Genomic DNA, 20,601 nt, shown 5'->3' with positions numbered 1-20,601 from the left:
ATAATGTCAGACACATAGTTTGAAGATAAATTGGTAATTCTGGACCACTTATTAGAGAGCTTCAAAATTGGTACTAGAGATTTTCTGCTGTTCAAGTCTTATGTCATATTGAGGTGTAAAAATTCAGCACTGATTGTTAAAATAAATGCTGACTTATATTTTAGTCAACTTTTGAGTGCCCCTTCCATCCTACTCACTGGTGATAAAAAGATGAGTAAGGCATAGCTCTGGCACTGTTTTATTTGTCATTACTCTTGTTTTTTTGTGTGTGTCTGACCTGGTATCTTGGTAGGTGTTCAATAAATACTTGTTGGTTGAATGTCTTTAAGAAACTTGTTGGCTGATGGGAGAGTTAGACGTATAAAAAGATTTTTAAAAATTAAAATGCAAATAAAATATATAATAGAAATAATGAGGAGAAATCTGTAATCACCAAGAAAAAAAGTTTTAGGACCTCTCCCGTTAGTTTTTGCCTTCTCTTCATACTAATTTTCATAATTTTAAGTAAGAATATCATCACCCACACATTCTTAGGAAAAATGAAGCATACTCTGGTTTAAATTATTTTCCTGTTTTTCTTTTTATCTAGATTCTCAGATGTTCATTGTTTCTATGAAACCAGGCAGGAATTTAAATGCATTATGTTTTTAGAACTCTCAACCTGTTTCTGTTCTGTTTGACTGGCACTCACTATTTTCTGCATTTCATCCTCTCAATCTCTTCCTTTCTAATCTGCTTACTAAAAATGAAGATTTAACATCAGGACCCGAGCTCAGTAACTGATCAAAGAGAACTTTAAGATGCAGTCTTGTGGCGCAGTTTGAGCTGTTAACCTGCTATCTAAAGGTGATGCTTCAAATGGCTTTTCTGTGCATGTGCATGGATTTTGTGAATTGTGGAGACTGTCTTTAAAACTGTGCTGTGATGTGTAATGTAAAGTGAGTTTGTTCTGGGTGCTGTATGCCAAAAGATGGACTTGACAAAATGATCTTAATTTATAATGCGACCCTTTGACTAATGACTCTGATAACTAAGCTTTTACTAAATAACATTTGAGATTAAAAATAAAAACACCCCTGAAGTTTCTTAAGAAGTTTTAAATAAGTTGATTTTTGTAGAGAATTGCTCCATCCTATGTTCTGATGAAAGGTAAGGGAATTCAGGTTAAATCCACCTTTCTCCATAGGACTTCGATTTCAGCCTATCTTGTTATTTCCTTACGCCTTTCCGGTTCCAGAATCAAGATTTTTTCCTCCTAAAGAGTTGCTTCTAATGATTTGGATTCTCCATAACTTAGGCCACTACCAAATTGGAATTAATTGCCAATCTAGTCATCTTGAATACCATTTGGAACAAGATGGGATATAAACTTAAAATGTTACCATATTTGAATGTTCTTTAAGTAAGGGTTTTCTCTCTTAATTTGCTCTATAGTTCCTATTATGTCATGTGTTAGCTTGCTCTGGTTTCATGTTGAATTAATACAGAGCTTAACTAATCTTAATTTTTTTTTTAATTTTTTTTCAATGTTTATTTTTAAGAGACAGAGAGTAACAGAGCACAAGTGGGGGAGGGACAGAGAGAGAAGGAGACCCAGAATCTGAAGCAGGCTCCAGGCTCTGAGCTGTCAGCACAGAGCCTAATGAGGGGCTCAAACCCACAAATCGTGAAATCATGACCTGAGCTGAAGTCAAATGCTTAACCGACTGAGCCACCCAGGCGCCCCACTAATCTTAATTTTTTATGAGTTAACCCTGTAGTCTGCCTACTGTTTAGTATAATCTTTGACTTCTTAAGTATTGTTTTGTTTTGTTTGGCTATGCGCTTAAGTGGGCTCCACGCCCAGCATGGGGCTTGAACTCACAACCCTGAGATCAAGAGTTGGGTGTTCTACTGACCGAGCCAGCCAGGCACCCCTGACTCCTTAATTTTGGTTCTTTATAGGAACTGTGAAGATGATGGTTAAGCATTTGATTTCTGTCCATTGTTTCTTGCCTTTTTTTTCCTTCCTGTAGCCTGATCACCTAACACGCACACACACACACATACACGCAAACACACACACACACACACACACACACACACACACTTGTACTCATTACATTTGGTATTTAGTTGGTCTCTTTTTGATATGAAAGAACTATAGTTAACATTGAGCTTTTTTTGTTGTTTTTATTCTGTTAATATTAATGTTAACAACCAAAACTGTATAAATTGTTAAAATTACTGTGATCATATCTTGAGACTTGTTTCCTGCTTTTACAACAGCTTCTTTAATTGATTAAGGGATATTTCAAATCCTTATTTCAAACTTGCTATTTTTGAATGGGATTTATCTGGAAAAAAAGTGATAAAGACTATTTGACACCTCAAAACTGACAGGATAACTCTAACTTTCCAGATGGCATTATTTTTTTATTCATTAATGTATATTTATTTATTTTGAGAGAGAGCATACGCGCACATGAGCAGGGGAGGAGCAGAGAGAGAATGTCAAGCAGTCTCTTCACTGTCAGCGCAGAGCCCAACATGGGGCTTAATCCCACAAACCATGAGATCATGACATGAGCCAAAATCAAGATTACGATGCTTAACTGACTGAGCCACCCAGGCATCCCCCAGATGGCATTCTTAATTCTATCATAATTTAATTGCATTAAATTCCAATGCAATTTAATGATAAAAATGATTTTAAAAATTATAAATTTGCTTAAGCATTTTATTATGAAGTCTAATTGCTTCCCAGAAAGACCATAAATTTTAGTAAGCAAAAGAATTGGTCACACATCAGAATCTTTTCTTTCTTACTGTAGACCAAAACAACCTGGGCCTGATGTTTTTTTATGTAGCCATAATCTAACTATATTCAGCTACCTCAAAGCTAGGGAGTGTTAATGAGCCAGAAGAGTAAACATGCCAGTTGGTAATTGTGCGCTTAAAGGCATGGACTTTTAAGTAAGGATCAGGTTGAGGTTGAAGCCAAAGAATAAAAATATTTGACTAATGCTTTTCAAAGCAGTTTACATCCATTATCAACAGGATCTTTTCACAGCCCTGTGAAGTATTAATATTAACTACAGTATGTTTATTTTATCTTAGTTTTACATATAAGAAAAAGGACACTTGCAATAGAAGTTTGCTTAAGGCTCTACAGCTCTGGAAAGACAGGTGTAGGATTGGGATTCAAGTCAATATACCACAAATCTTATGGCTTTTTAAAAAAATAAAATCTTGGTGTATACTTTTGCTTCCTTCAGATTAATTCCTTACCGTCCCAATGTATAGAAATACTAAGGCAGACTACCAGAGTAAGTAAAATACTCTTTCTATAACAGATTGGAAGTCCTTACACAGTCCCTTACCCCTGGCTGGGGAGCTAAATAAGCTTTTGAATTTCAATAAAACAATAATAACAAAAGATTTGCAGGCTCTACTCCATACATACCAAAGCAAAATTTTCAGTGTGTAACTTATGCATCTGTGTGTTCACAGGCATCCAGGTTGCACTGTGCCTAGTCAAGTTTGGGAAATAATTACCTTTAAAGCAGTTAAGACCCTTTGAAGGAAGACAAATAAGATTAAAATCATTCTTATTACTGTTGCTATTGTTGTTATTATTATATGGGCAGCTACTCAACAGTTCCTTAAAAACAGGTAACTTTCAAGGTATTCCAGCTTAGTGGCACAAACTCCAGGGTAGTGGCAAGCGGCAGGATCGACTGGAAGATACTACTTAGAGTGGAGGTGCTGAAGAGACCTGGAGAGGTCAGGTAGATAAAGATACAAAATCAACATCATTTAAAAATCACCTCTTCGTAAACATTCAGGATAGTCCTAACTGCATGGAAAGAGTGCAGTTTTTTCCCCAACTCATTTGAAAGTAAACATGACAATCCCAATGCAAAGCTATAAAAAGAAAAATTCAAAGTCCACTTTTTGTACCTTTTCCCCTTGATATTCGACGAACATCTTCCAGGGTCCAGTCCTCTTAAGGGGAGAAAGGTTTGATAACCAGTCTGATTTTTTGTTTATAACACAGATCATGCTTTAACTGAAACTTATTCACTATATCATGTTAAAACAGTTCATTTCCATCTTAAGCCCCTTATAGCTAATTATGGATGGAAGAATTCTCAAAAGGTTAAAAGAATTTTCAAATCTTATCTTTTATGGTTGAGAAGGAGGTTAGAGCATATATATATATATATATATATATATATATATATATCCCTTGATAGACTAGGAGCCCCACAAATCCTTCCCCGGGCTACTCTTTATGTACTAAGACTAGCAAGAAATAGTCTTTTATTCAGTGACTTGATTCCAGCCCTCACTCTTTTTAACTGTTCTACAATCTGACATCCTGATAAAAGCTGTATGTATATTAATTCTATTAATATTTCTGGTTATTAACTTTCTAATAAATAATAACGCTGTCAATTTACTAGGAATTACTCTACTTTAGAATTTTTGTCTGTGACTTATTAACAACACATAAATGTAAATGGGTTTCACCAAACTAACAGATAATTATATATAAATATTCACTTTAAACAGGTATATCCCACCTTGTTCCAAGATAGATTTAACATGGTTTAGTGATAAATTAATTAAACAGCACAAGTTGGAAATTGATCATGAGAACTTAACGTGAAACCAAGAAAGGCACTTTGATTAGCTCTTTAGTTTTCATAGATAGATTTACCCTTTCATTATCCCTTACAAAAAAAGTAGTAGTACCTTTCTGTAGCATTAATGATAATGGTTGTAGATCTGATTCTAGGTTTGTCAAAAATGAATCCTAACGTCTATTAAGGAGCCACTGTTTCATAAAATCTCTCCTCTGCTTTTATAGTTTTGAAACTTCCTCATCAGCATATTATGTGGAATAAATCAGACACCAATATTATAGCTATACACTACTTTGTTTTTGTTTACAGAAAAGTAAAAATTAAAATTGTGTGAGTGAAGGGGCACCTGGGTGGCTCAATTGGTTGAGTGTCGAACTCCTGACTTTGGCTCAGGAGTTCATGATCTCATGGTTTGTGGGATCAAGGCCTGCTGTCAGCCTAGAGGCTGCTTGGGATTCTCTCTCTCTCCCTTTTTCTCTGCCCTCCCCTGCTCATGCTGTCTCTCTCTCAAAATAAATAAATAGACTTAATTAAAAAAATAAAATTGTGTGAGTGACAAGTATATCTAGCCAAACAATTGATAAAAAAGTTTTATTTGTGTTATTTTTTTTTTTTTTGTAATAGTCATTGAAAAGTCACTTTAAAAGGCTCTTTTTCTTGCCATTATTACCAATTTGAGTAGTAAATCCCATGGTAAAATTCTGGCTTTGGCGTATCAGTTACATCTAAAGTACATGCTTTTATTTAAGAGGCCTTGATATAGGAATTTTGTTTTAATGTTTATTTCCTTATTTTGAGAGAGAGAATGCATGTGAGTAAGCAGGGAAGGGGCAGAGAGAGTCCCAGCAGGTTCCATGCTGTCAGCACAGAGCCCAATGTAGGGCTTGATCTTACAAACTCTGAAACCATGACCTGAGCTAAAATCAGGAGTCGGACCCTCAACCATGGGCCACCCTGGGCACCCCAGGCTTATTATTTTTTTTTTAAGGAGAAAAAGGAAACTCTTAAATGGAAAAGCCCTGAATCAAAGGATTTGTAATTGCCACCAGTGTGGCCAAGATAGTTATTCATTGGCTGTACAATTTGGAAATAATTCATGCCTTTCTTTGTGATGTTTGTTTCTTTTTTAAAAGTTAATGCAAAATTCTAACTTCAAAAATCTGATCAGCTGGAACTATTCTGGTTCAAATAAAAGGGCACCAGGGTTTGAGTATTGCCCATTCAGTCTTCTTTGTCTTCCATCTCTCATCAACTTGTAAGATCCTTCCAAGGAGCCTCTTTATTATTATTATTTTAATGTTTATTTTTGGGAGAGAGAAACCACAAGCAGGGGAGGGGCAGAGAGAGCGGGGGACACGGGATCCAAAGTACGCTCCACGCTGACAGCACAGAGCCTGATGTGGAGCTCGAACTGACAAACCATGAGATTATGACCTGATCTAAAGTCAGATGCTAACTGACTGAGCCACTCAGGCGCCCCCCCCAGGGAGCCTCTTAAGGCATCCGAGAACACCTGTCCTAAGGAATTTTTTTCCTCGTATCCACAATCTTTTCTAAAGACTGGCAAAAGCTAGGGGAACCTGAAAAATCAAATAATTGAATTTTCCAACTTGCTAACTGCTTATGAAGATTTCATGGAAATAGTTGAACCTTCAAAAAAACTTTTTAATGTCAGCAGGCTTACACAATTCATCTTTTTTCTATGCCATATTGCAACTAAGCATAGTATAGCTAATCCAGGTCTAACTAGAGGTAGCTTTTATGCTAAGGATGCTAGGGTCATCCTCAAAGTAAAAAGCATTAATAATTCCAATTCTTCCTTTCCTGCTTTTCGGTATCTCTCTACACTCCTGACTTTTATATAGGACAAAGAACTTTGAGTCCGGTAAGGCCTACAAGGCAACATGGGGAGATGGTGGAGACAACTGTCCTAGCAATGTAGTATCTAAGCAGCCAGGTCGAGTGACAAATGGTCAGCCTCAACAAGCAACTACTGGCACAGCCAGCGGTGGATACATTAAACGGTATGCCAGCTCCTCCTGATTTTTTTACCCCTTTCCTAAATGAATGTCTTACTCAGGAGGATGGGTGTTGTTATATACGAACCCTAACTCATCAATTAGAAATAGTGTTTATGCTGTTTGAAAAATGCATTTGAAAATCTGTCTTCTGACAAAATATTGACTGTGGTTCACCTTCGTTGATAGATTCATTTCTCTTTACATTTTTCAGTATTTTCAAAATTACCTAAATAAGCATATTTTACTTCTATAAAAAGGAAACTGTGTTTTAAATGTATCATCTAGAGCAGGGGTCAGCTAGATCCCTATAAGGATAACAGTAAAGGGTCAGATAGTAAATACTTCAGACTTTGCAGGCCAGTCTCCATTGCAACTACTCAGCTCTGTTGTAGGGTGAAAGCAGCGATAAACAACATATAAGCAAATGAGCATGGTTGTATTTGAATAAATCCTTATTTACAAAATGAGGTGGCATGCCAGTTTTGGCCTTTGGGCCAGAGTTTTGCAACCTCTGTTTTATAAATTAATTAATTATTTATTTTTAATGTTTATTTTTGAGAGTGACAGAGCACAAGCGGGGGAGGGGCAGAGAGGGAGGGAGACACAAAATCTGAAGTAGGCTCCAGGCCTGAGCTGTCAGCACAGAGCCTGACATGGGCTTGAACTTAAGAACTGCAAGATCATGACCCCAGCCAAGTGTCCCCAGTTAAGTGTCCCCAGTTGGACACTTAACCAACTGAGCTACCTAGAACCCCTCGATTTTTTATTTTGAGAGAGAGAGAGAGAAAGAGCACGTGCGCACAAGTCGGGGAGGAGGGCAGAGGGAGAGAGAGAGAGAGAGAGAGAGAGAGAGAGAGAGAGAGAATCGTAAGCAGGCTCCACGCTCAGTGAGGAGCCCAATGAAGGGCTCAATCCCATGACCCTGGGATCATGACCTGAGCTGAAATCAAGAGTCAGATGCTCAACCTACTTGAGCCATGCAGGCCCTGCAACCTCTGTTTTAGAGCAATGGTTCTTTATACTTAGTATACATCATAGTTACCTGGGAGGTTTATTAAAATACAGAATGATGGGATCCACTTCCAGTTTCTGATTCAGTAGATATGTAGTAGAATGTGAGAATTAGTGTAAGTTCCCACGCGATGCTGTGATCATTCTTTGAGAACCATTGTTCTAGAGTTGTTACTTCTCTTACATGGGCTTTAAGACATTGTGCTTTCCTTGGGCAATGTTTCCATTTTTACTGCAGAATGTTTTCCAAGAATGGCAACCTACATTCCCACAGGTCTAACATTTGCTGAGGTCATTTTTGGTTACTTATTTTTATGAAAATTAAATCCAATTAGTCCGTTTATAATTCACCATAAAAGTACTGAATTAACTGTGTTTTTGTGATAGTATAACTAATGACGCCAGAGAAGATGAAATGGAAGAGAACCTGACCCAAGTGGGCAGTATCCTAGGAAACCTAAAAAACATGGCCCTGGACATGGGCAATGAGATTGAGGCTCAAAATCGACAAATAGACCGGATCACGGAAAAGGTAAACTCTCCTTTGTGCCTCAGAAATTTGAGATATCTGCAGTGTTTTAGTAATGGGCGTCTATGCTCCATACTTTGGGAGAGAACAATAGGAGATCCTGTCCTCCTATCAAAGTCTTACAGTTTTGATGAGGTGGCAGTTCTTTTTTTTAATCTGTTTTGTTTATTTTGAGAGAGTGCGCACACATGGCATGAGCACAGGAGAGGCAGAGAGAGAGGGAGAGAGAGAGGGAATCCCAAGCAGGCTCCATGGCTATCTGTGCAGAGCCTGACACAGGGCTGGATCTCATGAACTGTGACATCATGACCTGAGCTGAAATCAAGAGTCGGATGCTTAACTGAATGAGCCACCAGGTTGCCCCCTAAGGTGGCATTTCTAACACATTGGAAAACAATAGCCAAGTTCTCCAGTCCCTTGCTCATGGCAGTTGGTTCATTTTGAAACCAAGATCTTGGAATGAAGTGGTTTTATTTAAAATTTCACATATGAAGCTTAGACTCTACTCTGACCTTTGGGAGGGCTATTTTTCTTTCCCCACCCCTGAATGAATGAGTTAGCTTTCAGGAATTTTATTTTGTTACTAACAAATTAGTAGGTTCCTGAATCTTCATGTTATGAGTCAGTAGGTGAAAATCAGTCCTGCAGAATGGTTCTTGTGGAGTGGACACACAAAACAGTGTCCTATGAGTAAAGAAAAAGTAGAATTGCCTTTTTTTTTTTTTTTTAATTTCTCATGATAGAAAAGATACTGGAAGTGAAATTGTGTTCAGTGTTTGGATGTGTCATGTCTAAAAGCCATTTCTTGTTACTGTTATTTTATTAAAAATCTCATTGTGCTTTAAAGATGGGGTGAATTTTTAAGCTTAGCTCTGTTGACTCACTTAATGGTGGATTTCAGTGAAGCAAACAGTGGTTCATGAGATGCTTTCAAAGCTGTAGTGTGGGTTTAGGCTACATATCACCCATCTTTTTAATTCACATATTGATATGGATGGTAATATATCTGTTACAAAAATCTCGGGGAAAATTCTTTCAGTCTCTCTGGGTTAGAGCTAGAGTAGTCTCAGATAAGATTCTATGATTCATTGGGGCGCCTGGGTGGCTCAGTTGGTTAAGTGTTCAACTTCAGCTCAGGTAATGATCTCATAGTCCATGAGTTCATGCCATGAATCAGGCTCTGTGCTGACATCTCGGAGCCTGGGGCCTACTTCAGATTCTGTGTGTGTGTGTCTCTCTCTCTGCCCTTCCCCTGCTCATGCTGTGTTTCTGTCTCAAAAATAAACACTAAAAAAAGTTTTTTTAATTAAAAAAAAAAGTTTTTATGATTCAGTTCAGGGGATCCCACAAGGTCCAAATCTGTAGCAAAGAGTATTGTTAATTTCATTGCATCTAAAATGCCACATCTCAAATGCCACTGATTATAAGATGCATCCCAGTTTCAGACATATTAAACTATGAAAAAATGTTATGGAATTTATGAAATACTAGCCACTTCTTCTGTCATGTCTTTGTCATGTTTATACACCCAGTTTTCCCAAATGAATTTCATATTCTGTCTCTTTTTTTTAATTTTTTTTCATGTTTTTATTTATTTTTGAAGGAGAGAGAAAGACAGAGCATGAGCAGGAGAGGGGCAGAGAGAGAGGGAGACACAGAATTCAAAGCAGGCTCCAGGCTCTGAGCTATTAGCACAGAGCCTGATGCGGGGCTCAAACTCATGAACTGTGAGATCATGACCTGAGCCGAAGTCAGATGCTTAACCGACTGAGCCACCCAGGCGCCCCTCATATTGTCTCTTCTTGCCTACAGTGAGATTTCTAATGTGACTTCATCTGTTTCCTGAATTTTCTCAGTGTATGAGTTACTCCCAAGTATATGAAATTTAACTTTTTTAGAGCAACTTATCTTGTAACATAATGCTGTTATCTTTTTCTTTTTTTCAGGCTGACACCAACAAAGATCGTATTGACATTGCGAATGCCAGAGCAAAGAAACTCATTGACAGCTAAAGATGCTGCTGTACTTATCATTTATTCACTTCTCTAGCTCCTCCTTCAAAGTCATTACCTTTTTAAAGTTTGAAGTTTTGGTCCCATGCTCTTCTAATTACAAGATAATGTGCAAGAAGGGTTAGGAGTACAGACCCCTATTTTTTATGTTCTCTTTTCCCTTGAGGGTAGACTACTGCTCAGCTTTCCTTCTAGTATTTTTTTTCCCCTCGGTTTATACTCTTAGATTGGTTTTTGTACATCATATATAGTGTTATTTTTCATCCTTCCCATTTACTTTAGCAGGTTCTTCTGCTTTCAAGATTTGGAAGCATTGCCAAAGACAGCCATGAAAAAGGAAGCTGGAGGCAGGGAGAGGGGCAGCAAGAAGGAGAAGCAAGAGATAAGAGGTTGTTACCTCAGGAAAACCTGCAGGCCACAAAGCAAAAGTTGCAAAGCCACAGTAAAGATTTAGTTCGGTTTAGTTTTTAACTTAAGTTGCATTTATTGCCAATTTAGGCTAAGACTTGGTTTCAGAGCTTTTATGCACAAAATTTTTGTTATACACAACTTGGCAACCTCTACTCCAAAAAAACAGAATTAATTTTCTTAAAGTGAGCTTAGTTTCTGAACTTTTGGTGATTCATGTATGTACATAGATTCTGTGATCGCATTTTATATTGCACCATATAGGAACACTTTGTATAAAAGAATGGCTTTTTATTTTCACATTATTAGTACTATCATGGTCCCATTACATGCCTATTAACCTCATAAAATTGCCATTAGTTTTTGAAGAAAAAATATGTAAATATGTATGTATAACAGGATTTCTCTCTAAAGCAGGGCTTAAATTTTTTGGAAAGGTTTGACAAAGTGTATCACGTGAATTCAGATTTACCTCAATGCCAAGAATTATGTTTAGATCGAAAAAAAAGAAACTTGTTTTGATCTCAGGTAGAAAAATAGTTACATTGCTTTGAGTTTTTTGTAGCTTTAGACTTTACAAAAGCTAGAATTTATTCTGTTTAAAAGTGATTTGGAAAATAATGCTTTTGGTTTAATTATTGATGATTGCACTATCACTCAACTAGCCTTGTGGATTGAATTATGTCCAGAATCACGTTTATTTAGATCCTGAACAGTGTTATAAGAATCTGATTGGTATTTGTCACCTTTATTTAAAAACTAGTGTCTGTACACTTCAGAGCTATTAATGTGGATTGGTTTGACCAATAACCACTGCTTGATCTTTACAATTAAATTTTATAACTAACTAATGGAATTGTTCTTTCAAATAGGTAATGTGTTTCTGTGACTGTTTGGTGGAGGGATGGGGAGAGGGGGATCAATAATTTCACCAGTTCTTAACAAACTGCATAAAGCAAAAGTCCATAAATTAAGAAGCACTCCAATGGAAAGCTGCCTTTAGCACCTTTCCCATCTTTGGTACTGACATGACTTTTCTTCCTATGACTTGTCATGAGGTTCATTTTAATTTTTATTAGTCTCTCATTCGAGCTTAAATACACCAGTGATTGAAAGGATGTTTATGAGCTAGAACTATGACCACTTACTGAAGATTATATTAACATGAGGACATTCATAGGCTAAAGAGGAAAATATGTAAAGTGATACTCAATCAGGCACTCTGCATGCCAGAGGAATAGTTTGGCTGGGCAGGTAGTAGTAAATGTGTAAAGTAAGAAGGTATAAAACACTGGGGATTGTGCTATACCTAAATGCCCTTTCTGGGAACTTAAAAAAAAAAAAATTTGTTATTATGGCTAAAGGCAATAGTTCTGAGAACACCTAAATGCTGCCCACACAATATAATTAGTTAGAAGGCACTCAACTTTGTCTGAATTTACACTCTTGCTACTTGCTGAGACTGCAAGCCCATTTCTGTGCCTCAGTTTTCCTTGGCTATAAATGGGGATTAACAATTCCTACTCCATAGAGTTGTCACAGGAACTCAGTGTGCTATTATGTAAAGTACTGAGAGCAGCATCCAGTGAACGTAAGAGCTTAATAAATTATAGTTGCTATTCTCTTTTGGGTGGAGCTCTTGGTGAATCCCTTTGTAATTTGATGAAAGACATCATAGTCTGTCTCCCCAGAGAAATAGATAAACACAGATGTGAATCATGCATAAATAAGAATCTTGCATCCATGGGTCTTGAAAGCCCATCTATGGATCCCAGGTTACAAACTCTTCCAAAGCTTCTGCTGAGAAAGAAGAGGGATTGAGGCCATAGAAATTAGGTCCATAATGCACTAGAAATAGATGCTATTGACTTAAAAAGACTTCTCTGATTTTCTCATGTAACATTATCTGGAAACTTGTTTTCCAGTACTTTTGAAAGGCAGTAACTAAAAGTGGTTAACACAGCTCTAGAGTCTGACCACCTGCTTTGAAATTTCACTTTGGTCATTTACTTGTATGACCTTGAGCATAACACTAACCTACAACTAAGAAGTTCAAAAATAGTATTCTCCCCGAATATATATATTTTTTAACAGTAAGCTCCCTCTTCGAGTCTCCAATCTTATAATAACAATTATGTTTATCCCCAACAGTTGTACCTATTTTTTCTTCGTTCACACTTCCTTCATCCTTGTTACTACACTTCAACTCTAGATCTTTTCATGTCATGCGTGAATTATGAATCTCCTAACCCAAACATTCTTATTTTTAATTTTATTTTTGAGAGAGAGAGAGACAGAGCATGAACAGGGGAGGGGCAGAAAGAGGGAGACACAGCATCTGCACAGAGCCTAACACCGGGCTCAAACCTACTAACCGTGAGATCATGACCTGAGATGAAGTCGGATGCTTAACCTACTGAGCCACCCAGGTGCCCCAGGGGAGAAAGAGACTCTTAAACAGGCTCCACACCCAGCACAGACCCCAACGTGGGGCTTGACCTTGAGACCACAACCCCGAGCCTAAACCAGTAGTCATGCTTAGCTGAGTGAACTACCTAGGTGCCCCAAAATTCATCTCTTTACATGTTATTTTCTTTAGGTCACTCTTACTAAAATTCCAGGTTATCCAATTACATTCCGAATCAGATTTGTATTTTTCAGATTGGTATTCAAGTTCCTTATTCTCTAGTCATTTGTTTTTATCCTTTTAAATGTAGTTATTTGCTGCAAGCCTTCCATTTCTATATAACTTAACTTCTATTTTAATGCCTTACAGATGAAATAAATGGCAGCATTTATTGATTGCTTACTCTGTTGTGTGCACTCTGCTAAATGCCTTATGTATCTTTTTACCATATCCTCATACTTGAAACGTTAGGAGGTATTCCCCATATTACAGATGGGAATGAATTGCACAAATTCACAGAGGTAGTAAATGAAATACTGTGGATTCAAATCAGGATCTTTCTAACTCCAAGGCCCATGATCTTAATATACTACAATGACTTCCAACCAAGCTCTAAAAAAATGTGGGTGACTTAGGGCTGGTGGCCAAACTAGAATATGGGTCTCCAGACCACATACTAGTAAACCAACTTCATTATGTCAGCTCATAGTTAAGTCTAAATACTTGTGCACTATAAATCTGAGCATGTTACTTTACATAGCTCCTGCCCACAAGTAGCTCGTTCGAACAAGGGACAGATGAATATAGAATGTGAGAAGTGCTATCATAACAGATGGGGGATTAATTAATTTGGCTTAGACTTAAAATGGGTTTTAGAGAGGAGCATTTTAGAGAGGGCATTCCTGACTGAGCAAACAATGTAAAGGCAAATTACAGGAGGGACCCTGCACTGTGGGTTTAAGGAGAATAATCTGGTGTGACTGAGCAGGCACATGAGAGTGAAGAAGGGGTATCTGGAAATAAGGCTGGGTCCAAGTTATGAAAGCTAGCAGTCACTAATTCTCAGGAGGGATTTTTTTTAATTCCAATTAATAATTAAATGGGGACATTTAAGTTATTTATAAGTTCTGATTTATTAGATGTTAAGTACTGATAAAAAAAATTTAGAGAAACATTGTTTAGTAGATCAAAAAGGTTAAGCATTAAAGTTTATAAAAAGCCAAACTCAATTGCTAATGATAAACTGGCAGCCCATCCTTCCCCATGATGAGAAACAGAAAATAACATGGAAAATAGAGAATATCCATATCAGATTTAGGGTCAGAGAGACTTCTTCATATAGTTTAAACACTAAGCTGTTGTGATCTATTGGCTTAATGATTAAACTAGGTTTATAAAAGAAGAACTGACAATACACGCTAAATTGCCCTGAGAAAGACAAAACCTCAGAAAATTACAGAGTGGTAGTTATCTAAATGTTCATGTCAGTAACAACATAAAATCATATACCTTTGTAAATTTTAGTTTCTCAATAAAAACATGGTTCCAGTACTGCAAAATGAAATGCTTATCGGTCACATGAAGGCATTTCAGTACTCCTGCGACCTTAACAAGAACATGAAATGTTTCCTAATCACTTTACTTTCAAACAAAGAACCACATACAGGTTAAATTTTCTCCTGTCTTCTTCCTTTGATGGAAGAAGGATTAACATACAGGTTAAATTTTCTCCTGTCTTCTTCCTTTGATGGAAGAAGGATTAACCCTTTCTCCAGTCAAAGTTCATTAAAAATTCTTTATTTAGTATATTCTCTCACCCAGAGAATAAGCTTTATAAACATAGTTATTTTAAAATATTATACAGATAGTTTTTTGATTGGTAATTTGATTAGAATTATAAATACAAAAAGGGAAAAGGATTACCAGAAATAAGACATTATTTCTAACAAAGTTTCGGGAAAATCTTGATTATTAAAACCCTTTGTATCTTACAAGTTTTGCATATATGGTTTTAGCTCTTCAAAGCTCTCTACCAATAAGGCACCTGCAATAGTAAAAAATTTGCTACTGCAGCCTTGGGGACACATCTCTTAGTGTTGTATTGGTGCTTCTCTGACAGTACACTTTTAAACAAGACAGTCACATATTTATGTACATTCTAAATTCCAAGTATAAACACTGCAATTGAATTGATGGACTGAAATGAAATCATAAATCCTTAGATTAACCATAGTAGCCTCTCACAAATTATTTGAATTTCATAAAAATACAAAATGTTAACACAGGTGGAATGGCAGTCAACTTTATGAAAGCTCATACACTGAAACTAAACATGAAATTTCAAGCTGTGATATGGAGTGATTCTGTTACCGGGTAGCATCCCTTCACTGTATAAATAGCAACTAGCTACTGGTTTCTTAAAGGCAGACTAATGATGGTTTTGATGATCGACATTGTCTCTGCCCTATCCATGACTCAAAATGGAAGGCTCTTATTGTCTCTTGATTTCTTTTAGCTTACTTAAGACGAGTCGTGGAAAGGAAAAAGATCATTGAGCAAAATATAATCTGGAGTATCATCTCCTTACTGCAGATAATCCTTGACAACAACAGGAGCCTCTGATTCAGCCAGATTGCAACAGATTCCAAGTCAGTGTCCTATATGGTTCCCATGCTCCTGGAGAACATCATGCAAACTTCTTCTTAGTGGCCGTGAACCTCTCCATGTACTAAAAATCATGAAAGAAGAATATGTGGTATCTTGGCATAAGCGAAAATTAGCCTTTTTTTAATTAGGATTTTTAAAAATTTTTATTTATTTTGAGAAAGCGTGTGTGAGAGAAAGCAGGGGGAGTGGCAGAGAGAGAGAGAGGGAGAGAGAATCCCAAGCAGGCTCCACACTTAGTGTGGAGCCCAATGTGGGGCTTGATCCTGCGACAGGGAGATCACAACCTGAGCTGAAATCAAGAGTCAGACTCAATCAAATGACCCACCCAGCCACCCTTAATTAGGAGTTTATATGATGATTTTCACTTAGGTTTTTATTGGATATGTTCTTTCATTCCCTGCAAAATCAACCTATTGTAAATGCAAATATAAAACACATAGTTTGGGTTGTTTTTTTTTTCACATATATTTTAACAGGGACACTCATCAAAAAACAAAGATGCTTTACAATAAGCTGTCTGGAGGAAAAGTGGTCTTGGCACAATACCATTTGCTTCTTAGAATCCACCTCCAAATTGGGGAATAAATCCTGTTGATGTAAACAGGATTATGCATATATCCTGTAGGTATACATTCATGGGGGTTACTTCACTGTCCTCATCTCTGGGACAGAGATGAAGTACACTAATACATACCTTATCATAGCCTTCCAGTTCTCGAAGTTTCTTTATTTCAAAAAGGTTGCCTTCCACAGCAAGCAGACAGATCTGGGAGTCACTGAGGATGCTCTGTGGAAGCATGCTGAGCTCAAGACAGTTCTCTTCCAGGCGAAGAACTTTAAGACGAGGACAGCAAGATATCTTTACTGAGATCTGAGATATCTATTGAACAACAACAAAAAAGAGTCATAGGAAAAAGCAAAAGCACTACTATAATGGTTATTATTTTTTTTTACTAAATTAAAACAAAAACGTGACCATTTGTCCTAGTTCTTTCTTTTACCGCCTCCATTTTCTCACTACCTACTCACTCCCGAAGCCTGTGTTATCCAGCTTCTGTTACTCCTCCTCCACTTTTTTGGAAAAAAGATGCTTTTTGAAGGTCACCAGTGGCTTTTTAGAAACAAAATGTTCTAATAAAAGCACTGTTCATTATAGGAAATTTGAGGATCACATAAGTTTAAAGAAAAAAGTTATCCAATCTGCCATCATAAACATTTGGGTGCATTTACTGCCAATGTTTTATTTGTACATAGATGCTGACCACTATACTACCAAAGCTAAGGTTTCACTGTACTCATTCCCCGTTGGATTTGCTACCACTTCTTTGAAACTCCCTCTTGTACCTAAGAACTAGGTTTTTCTTTTGAATTATTCCTGGTTTTTGGCTGCCCCCGCCTTGTTCCTATGAACATTTTTCAAGCAGTAGTCTCTAATATTTAATATTTGATCTTTTTCAAGTTCATCCTTAAGGATCTCTTCACATCCTTAAAGTTCATCACTTCTGTCAAGACCTGAAAGTCTGTATCTACGTTCATATCTGCTCACGTCTAGTCTACTCCTATGAGTCCAGTTTTTAAAAATTTTACGTTTTTTACTTTTGAGAGACAGAGTGTGAGTGGGGGAGGGGCAGCGAGAGAGGGAGTCATAGAATCTGTAGCAGGCTCCAGGCTCTGAGCAATCAGCACAGAGCCCCATGTGGGGTTCAAACTCACGAATCATGCGATTCAGACTGAGCTGAAATCGGTCACTTAACTGACTGAGCCACCCAGGTGCCCATGTGTCCAATTTTTAGTAAAACATTTCTATTTGCATGAGTCACCATCGTAATCAACTCAGCATGCCCATTCTGCGTAGCTCTAATCTTCTTTTAGGCACTCAAGCAACTGTCTCTGATTCATTCACCTCTTTTTCCCTTTAAATGCTCCAAGTCACCAAATTATATTTACTCTGCCTGGTATCATTTCAGACCATCACATGGGAACTTGGTAGAAATGTAAATTCTAAGACCCAACCCCTGACCTACGGAATCAGAAACACTGAGGGTGGGGACCCAGTGATCTCTTCACAAGCTCTTCTGGTTAATCTGGTGCACACTAAAATCAGAACCAGTGATTACAGGGCATCAGCCTGGGTGAATGGAATGAGTGTGCAACCAGTACTTGTCGCTGAACCACGTTTTTCCAAAAGTTTTTTCAAATATAATTTTTCTCCAAAAATCTCAAGAACGTACAAGAGTAAAGGAAAAGGTGAGGCCAATCTCCACAGAGACAGACTGAATCTCATCATAATGTAAGATTATTACAATCTAGAACAGTTTTGTACAATAAAGCTTCGCAGTGATTGAAATGTTCTATATGTAGCCAATAAGGTAGCCACATATGGCTTTTGAGCACTTGAAATACGCTAGTGGCATCAGATGAAATTAATTTTAAAATCTAAATGAATTTTATTTTTTTTAAAATTTTTTTTTTTTCAACGTTTATTTATTTTTGGGACAGAGAGAGACAGAGCATGAACAGGGGAGGGGCAGAGAGAGAGGGAGACACAGAATCGGAAACAGGCTCCAGGCTCCGAGCCATCAGCCCAGAGCCTGACGCGGGGCTCGAACTCACGGACTGTGAGATCGTGACCTGGCTGAAGTCGGACGCTTAACCGACTGCGCCACCCAGGCGCCCCTAAATGAATTTTAATAGCAGCGTGTGACTGCTGGATTGGACTGTGCAAATCTAGAAGTGTAGGCACCAAAAAAAAAAACTAAAGGCCACCTAGTCTATGTTTAATGCTTCACTAAGACTTATGTCTAGACCAAAGATTATTTCTCCAGTCAGATGCATACTAACCAAAAAGTTTCCAAAGTAATGGAAATAAATTTCAAATACTACAATTAAAGCTGTACAACTAAACAAGGAAATGGGCTATTACCAGAAAGCCTGTTAGGGGTGACTTTTCAGTAAAAGCAGGACACACTTGACAAAGATGTCAAAAAAGGGACAAAGAATTATCTCTGTTGTCCAACTACAAGAACTTATGAATTAAAGCCTTTTTTCTATTCTACCTGACATAGCTCCTTGCTGGATGATTAGAGGCATATTTGGGGAGGATCTGAAGAATTCAAGATTTATGAGACATTAGTTTAACTTTTGAAATTATCTCACTCCATTACCTATCCCACTCTTTTAAAAAACACCTACACAACACACCCAGTGTCTCAACTAATTCCATGGCACTTTGGCCTTTAAAATTAGTACAGACTATAGACGGCACCTCTCATCTAGCCTCATACCCAGCTCTACAATTACAGTTTAGAGAACAACAGATTATACAGGAGACTATAACCCACGTGCTGTAGGAAAAAACTCTTAAGCTCTAGACCTGGTTCTGGTTGAGATTGAGTTCGATGACCTGCAGCTCCCCCACTGTGTCAGGTATGCTCCGAATCTGGTTCTTGGAGAGATCCACCACATCCAAGTGCCTTAGGCTACAGAGTTGTGGTGGTAGGGCTCGCAGCTGGTTCCCAGAGAGGCTCAGGGTCTTGAGGGCTGACAGTTGCCCAAAGGTAGATGGTAGCTCTCTCAAGTGATTGTTGTTTAGGCTTAGCATCTCTAGTTTTTTCAGATTGCATAACTCATCAGGAAGAACAGCTGGCAATGAAAAAAAATTAAAAACCTGAATCTGATACAGCTGAAAAACACCTTTGATGAAATTTATAAAAACTATATGACCACCTGATATACCTCCTGTTAACACATATAGAACTCCTACATGTTGTGCCATTTTTAAGTATTGCATTTTTACCAACGCAGTCTTCAGAAAGTGAGGGCGCCATCAAAATGCAGGAAAGCATTTATGCATATATTGGGCTCATTGTAAAGGGACCTCTGCAAAATCTGACGGCAATTTTATGGGATTTGTAAGGCCCTCCCCTTCCCATTCCATCCCCCTTTCTAAATTAGCAGCAAAATTAACTCTGTTTACATTACATCCTAAAGACGATCTTCCCTTTGAAGTCCAAATTAAGCCAGTACCAATCGTTATACCACCAGAGGAGGCTTGTAGGTGTAATTACAAGAGATAGCTTTAAGGACTCTGACTTTCTCCTGCGTCTTGAGCTCTCAGAACGGTTTCATAACAACAACAAAAATCAGCTTGTAAGAGAAAACCACCCTTCTTAACAGCTGGTCACTAGCAAAAGCTTCCCAGGCGCCAAAGCCATACTCAGTTTGTTGTTGTTCAAGGAGAGGCTCTTCAGCAGAGTGAACTTCCCTATAATCATAGGCGGTAGGCTCTCAATCTTGTTGTTGGACAAGTCGATGGTCCTTAGATTGCTGGTCAGCTTCTGCAACTCTGAGGGGAACTGGAGAAAGGGGTTCACAGCGCGGAGAATCCCTCACCGAGTAACTTCACCGCCCCCGCCGTCCCTCTCCCTTTAAATTCCCTGGTCGGTCCCCTCCCAGTCTCACCTCGGTCAGCCCACGGTCCTTAAGCTGAAAGACACCAGTTTTCTGCGCGGTTTCCACATGAGCGCGGAGGGCACTGTTTCCCATCCTAGGGCCGCGGCTCAGGTCCCTGCAGGAAGGAAGCACAGCTGTCACCGCTCAGTTCAGACACCCAGCCACCCTATTCGCCTCTGGGCTGGGTCTCGTTCCCAAGCTGTCACCTCCTGCCGACTCCTAGATCTTGGGGGCCAACTAAAAGTGGCAAGGAAGAAAAGGGAGAACAGAGAACCCGACCACCAGGTCCAGCAGCTTTCACAGCTATTCCGAGGTTGGACGCCGCTGGAGCCTACGAATGATCGGAGAGCGCCGGACTCGCCTCCTACCCCGCAGCTCACAGTCGGCTCAGCAAAGGAAGACCCGCGGCCCGCGCTCTCCCGGGATGCGCTCCCCGGGCTTCCGCCCGGGAAGAAACGCCCTG

General features: G+C 38.4%; 2 protein-coding genes across 9 annotated transcripts in view; one reads left to right on the top strand and one right to left on the bottom strand.

The window, feature by feature from the left end:
• SNAP23 (synaptosome associated protein 23) overlaps positions 1-11,459 on the top strand; it is a 36,683-nt gene extending 25,224 nt beyond the window's left edge. For 2 of the 4 annotated variants that reach the window (XM_047075241.1, XM_047075242.1), the window contains exons 6-8: positions 6,497-6,655; positions 8,051-8,195; positions 10,139-11,459. In XM_047075241.1, the coding sequence (XP_046931197.1) occupies positions 6,497-6,655; positions 8,051-8,195; positions 10,139-10,204 (370 nt within the window). In that variant the 3' untranslated portion in view covers positions 10,205-11,459. The remainder of the gene's footprint in view (positions 1-6,496; positions 6,656-8,050; positions 8,196-10,138) is intronic. The other 2 variants (XM_047075244.1, XM_047075243.1) reach the window with 2 other exon arrangements.
• Positions 11,460-13,173: 1,714 nt separating this feature from the next.
• Positions 13,174-20,590, bottom strand: LRRC57 (leucine rich repeat containing 57). Of its 5 annotated transcripts, none has more exons than XM_047075237.1 (6): positions 20,507-20,590; positions 20,148-20,253; positions 19,903-20,041; positions 19,060-19,328; positions 16,381-16,566; positions 13,174-15,747 (listed from the first exon to the last, which is right to left on the bottom strand). In XM_047075237.1, exons 2-6 carry the CDS (start codon positions 20,229-20,231, stop codon positions 15,706-15,708), a joined length of 720 nt encoding a protein of 239 aa, XP_046931193.1. In that variant the 5' UTR covers positions 20,232-20,253; positions 20,507-20,590; the 3' UTR covers positions 13,174-15,705. The 5 variants fall into 5 exon arrangements, with proteins under 5 accessions (XP_046931193.1, XP_046931194.1, XP_046931192.1 ...); XM_047075238.1 differs by having other exon boundaries at positions 20,500-20,581; XM_047075236.1 differs by having other exon boundaries at positions 20,345-20,511.
• Positions 20,591-20,601: the final 11 nt, after the last annotated feature.

The sequence above is a fragment of the Lynx rufus genome, unplaced genomic scaffold (assembly GCF_022079265.1).
Source record: "Lynx rufus isolate CCGP_SWC_20201006 ecotype Redwood Valley unplaced genomic scaffold, mLynRuf1.p SCAF_13, whole genome shotgun sequence".
Lineage (NCBI taxonomy): Eukaryota > Metazoa > Chordata > Mammalia > Carnivora > Felidae > Lynx > Lynx rufus.
The sequence above is the reverse complement of the archived record's forward strand: the minus strand, read 5'-3'. Positions and strand labels throughout refer to the sequence as shown.

Excerpts from the sequence above, each read along its gene's own strand:
- LRRC57 (XM_047075237.1), bottom strand. The coding sequence starts at position 20,231 with ATGGGAAACAGTGCCCTCCGCGCTCATGTGGAAACCGCGCAGAAAACT. Across the intron at positions 16,567-19,059 it reads TCAATCTCAACCAGAACCAG|ATATCTCAGATCTCAGTAAA; the intron begins GTCTAGAGCTTA and ends GTTGTTCAATAG. Across the intron at positions 15,748-16,380 it reads AACTGGAAGGCTATGATAAG|TACATGGAGAGGTTCACGGC; the intron begins GTATGTATTAGT and ends CATGATTTTTAG.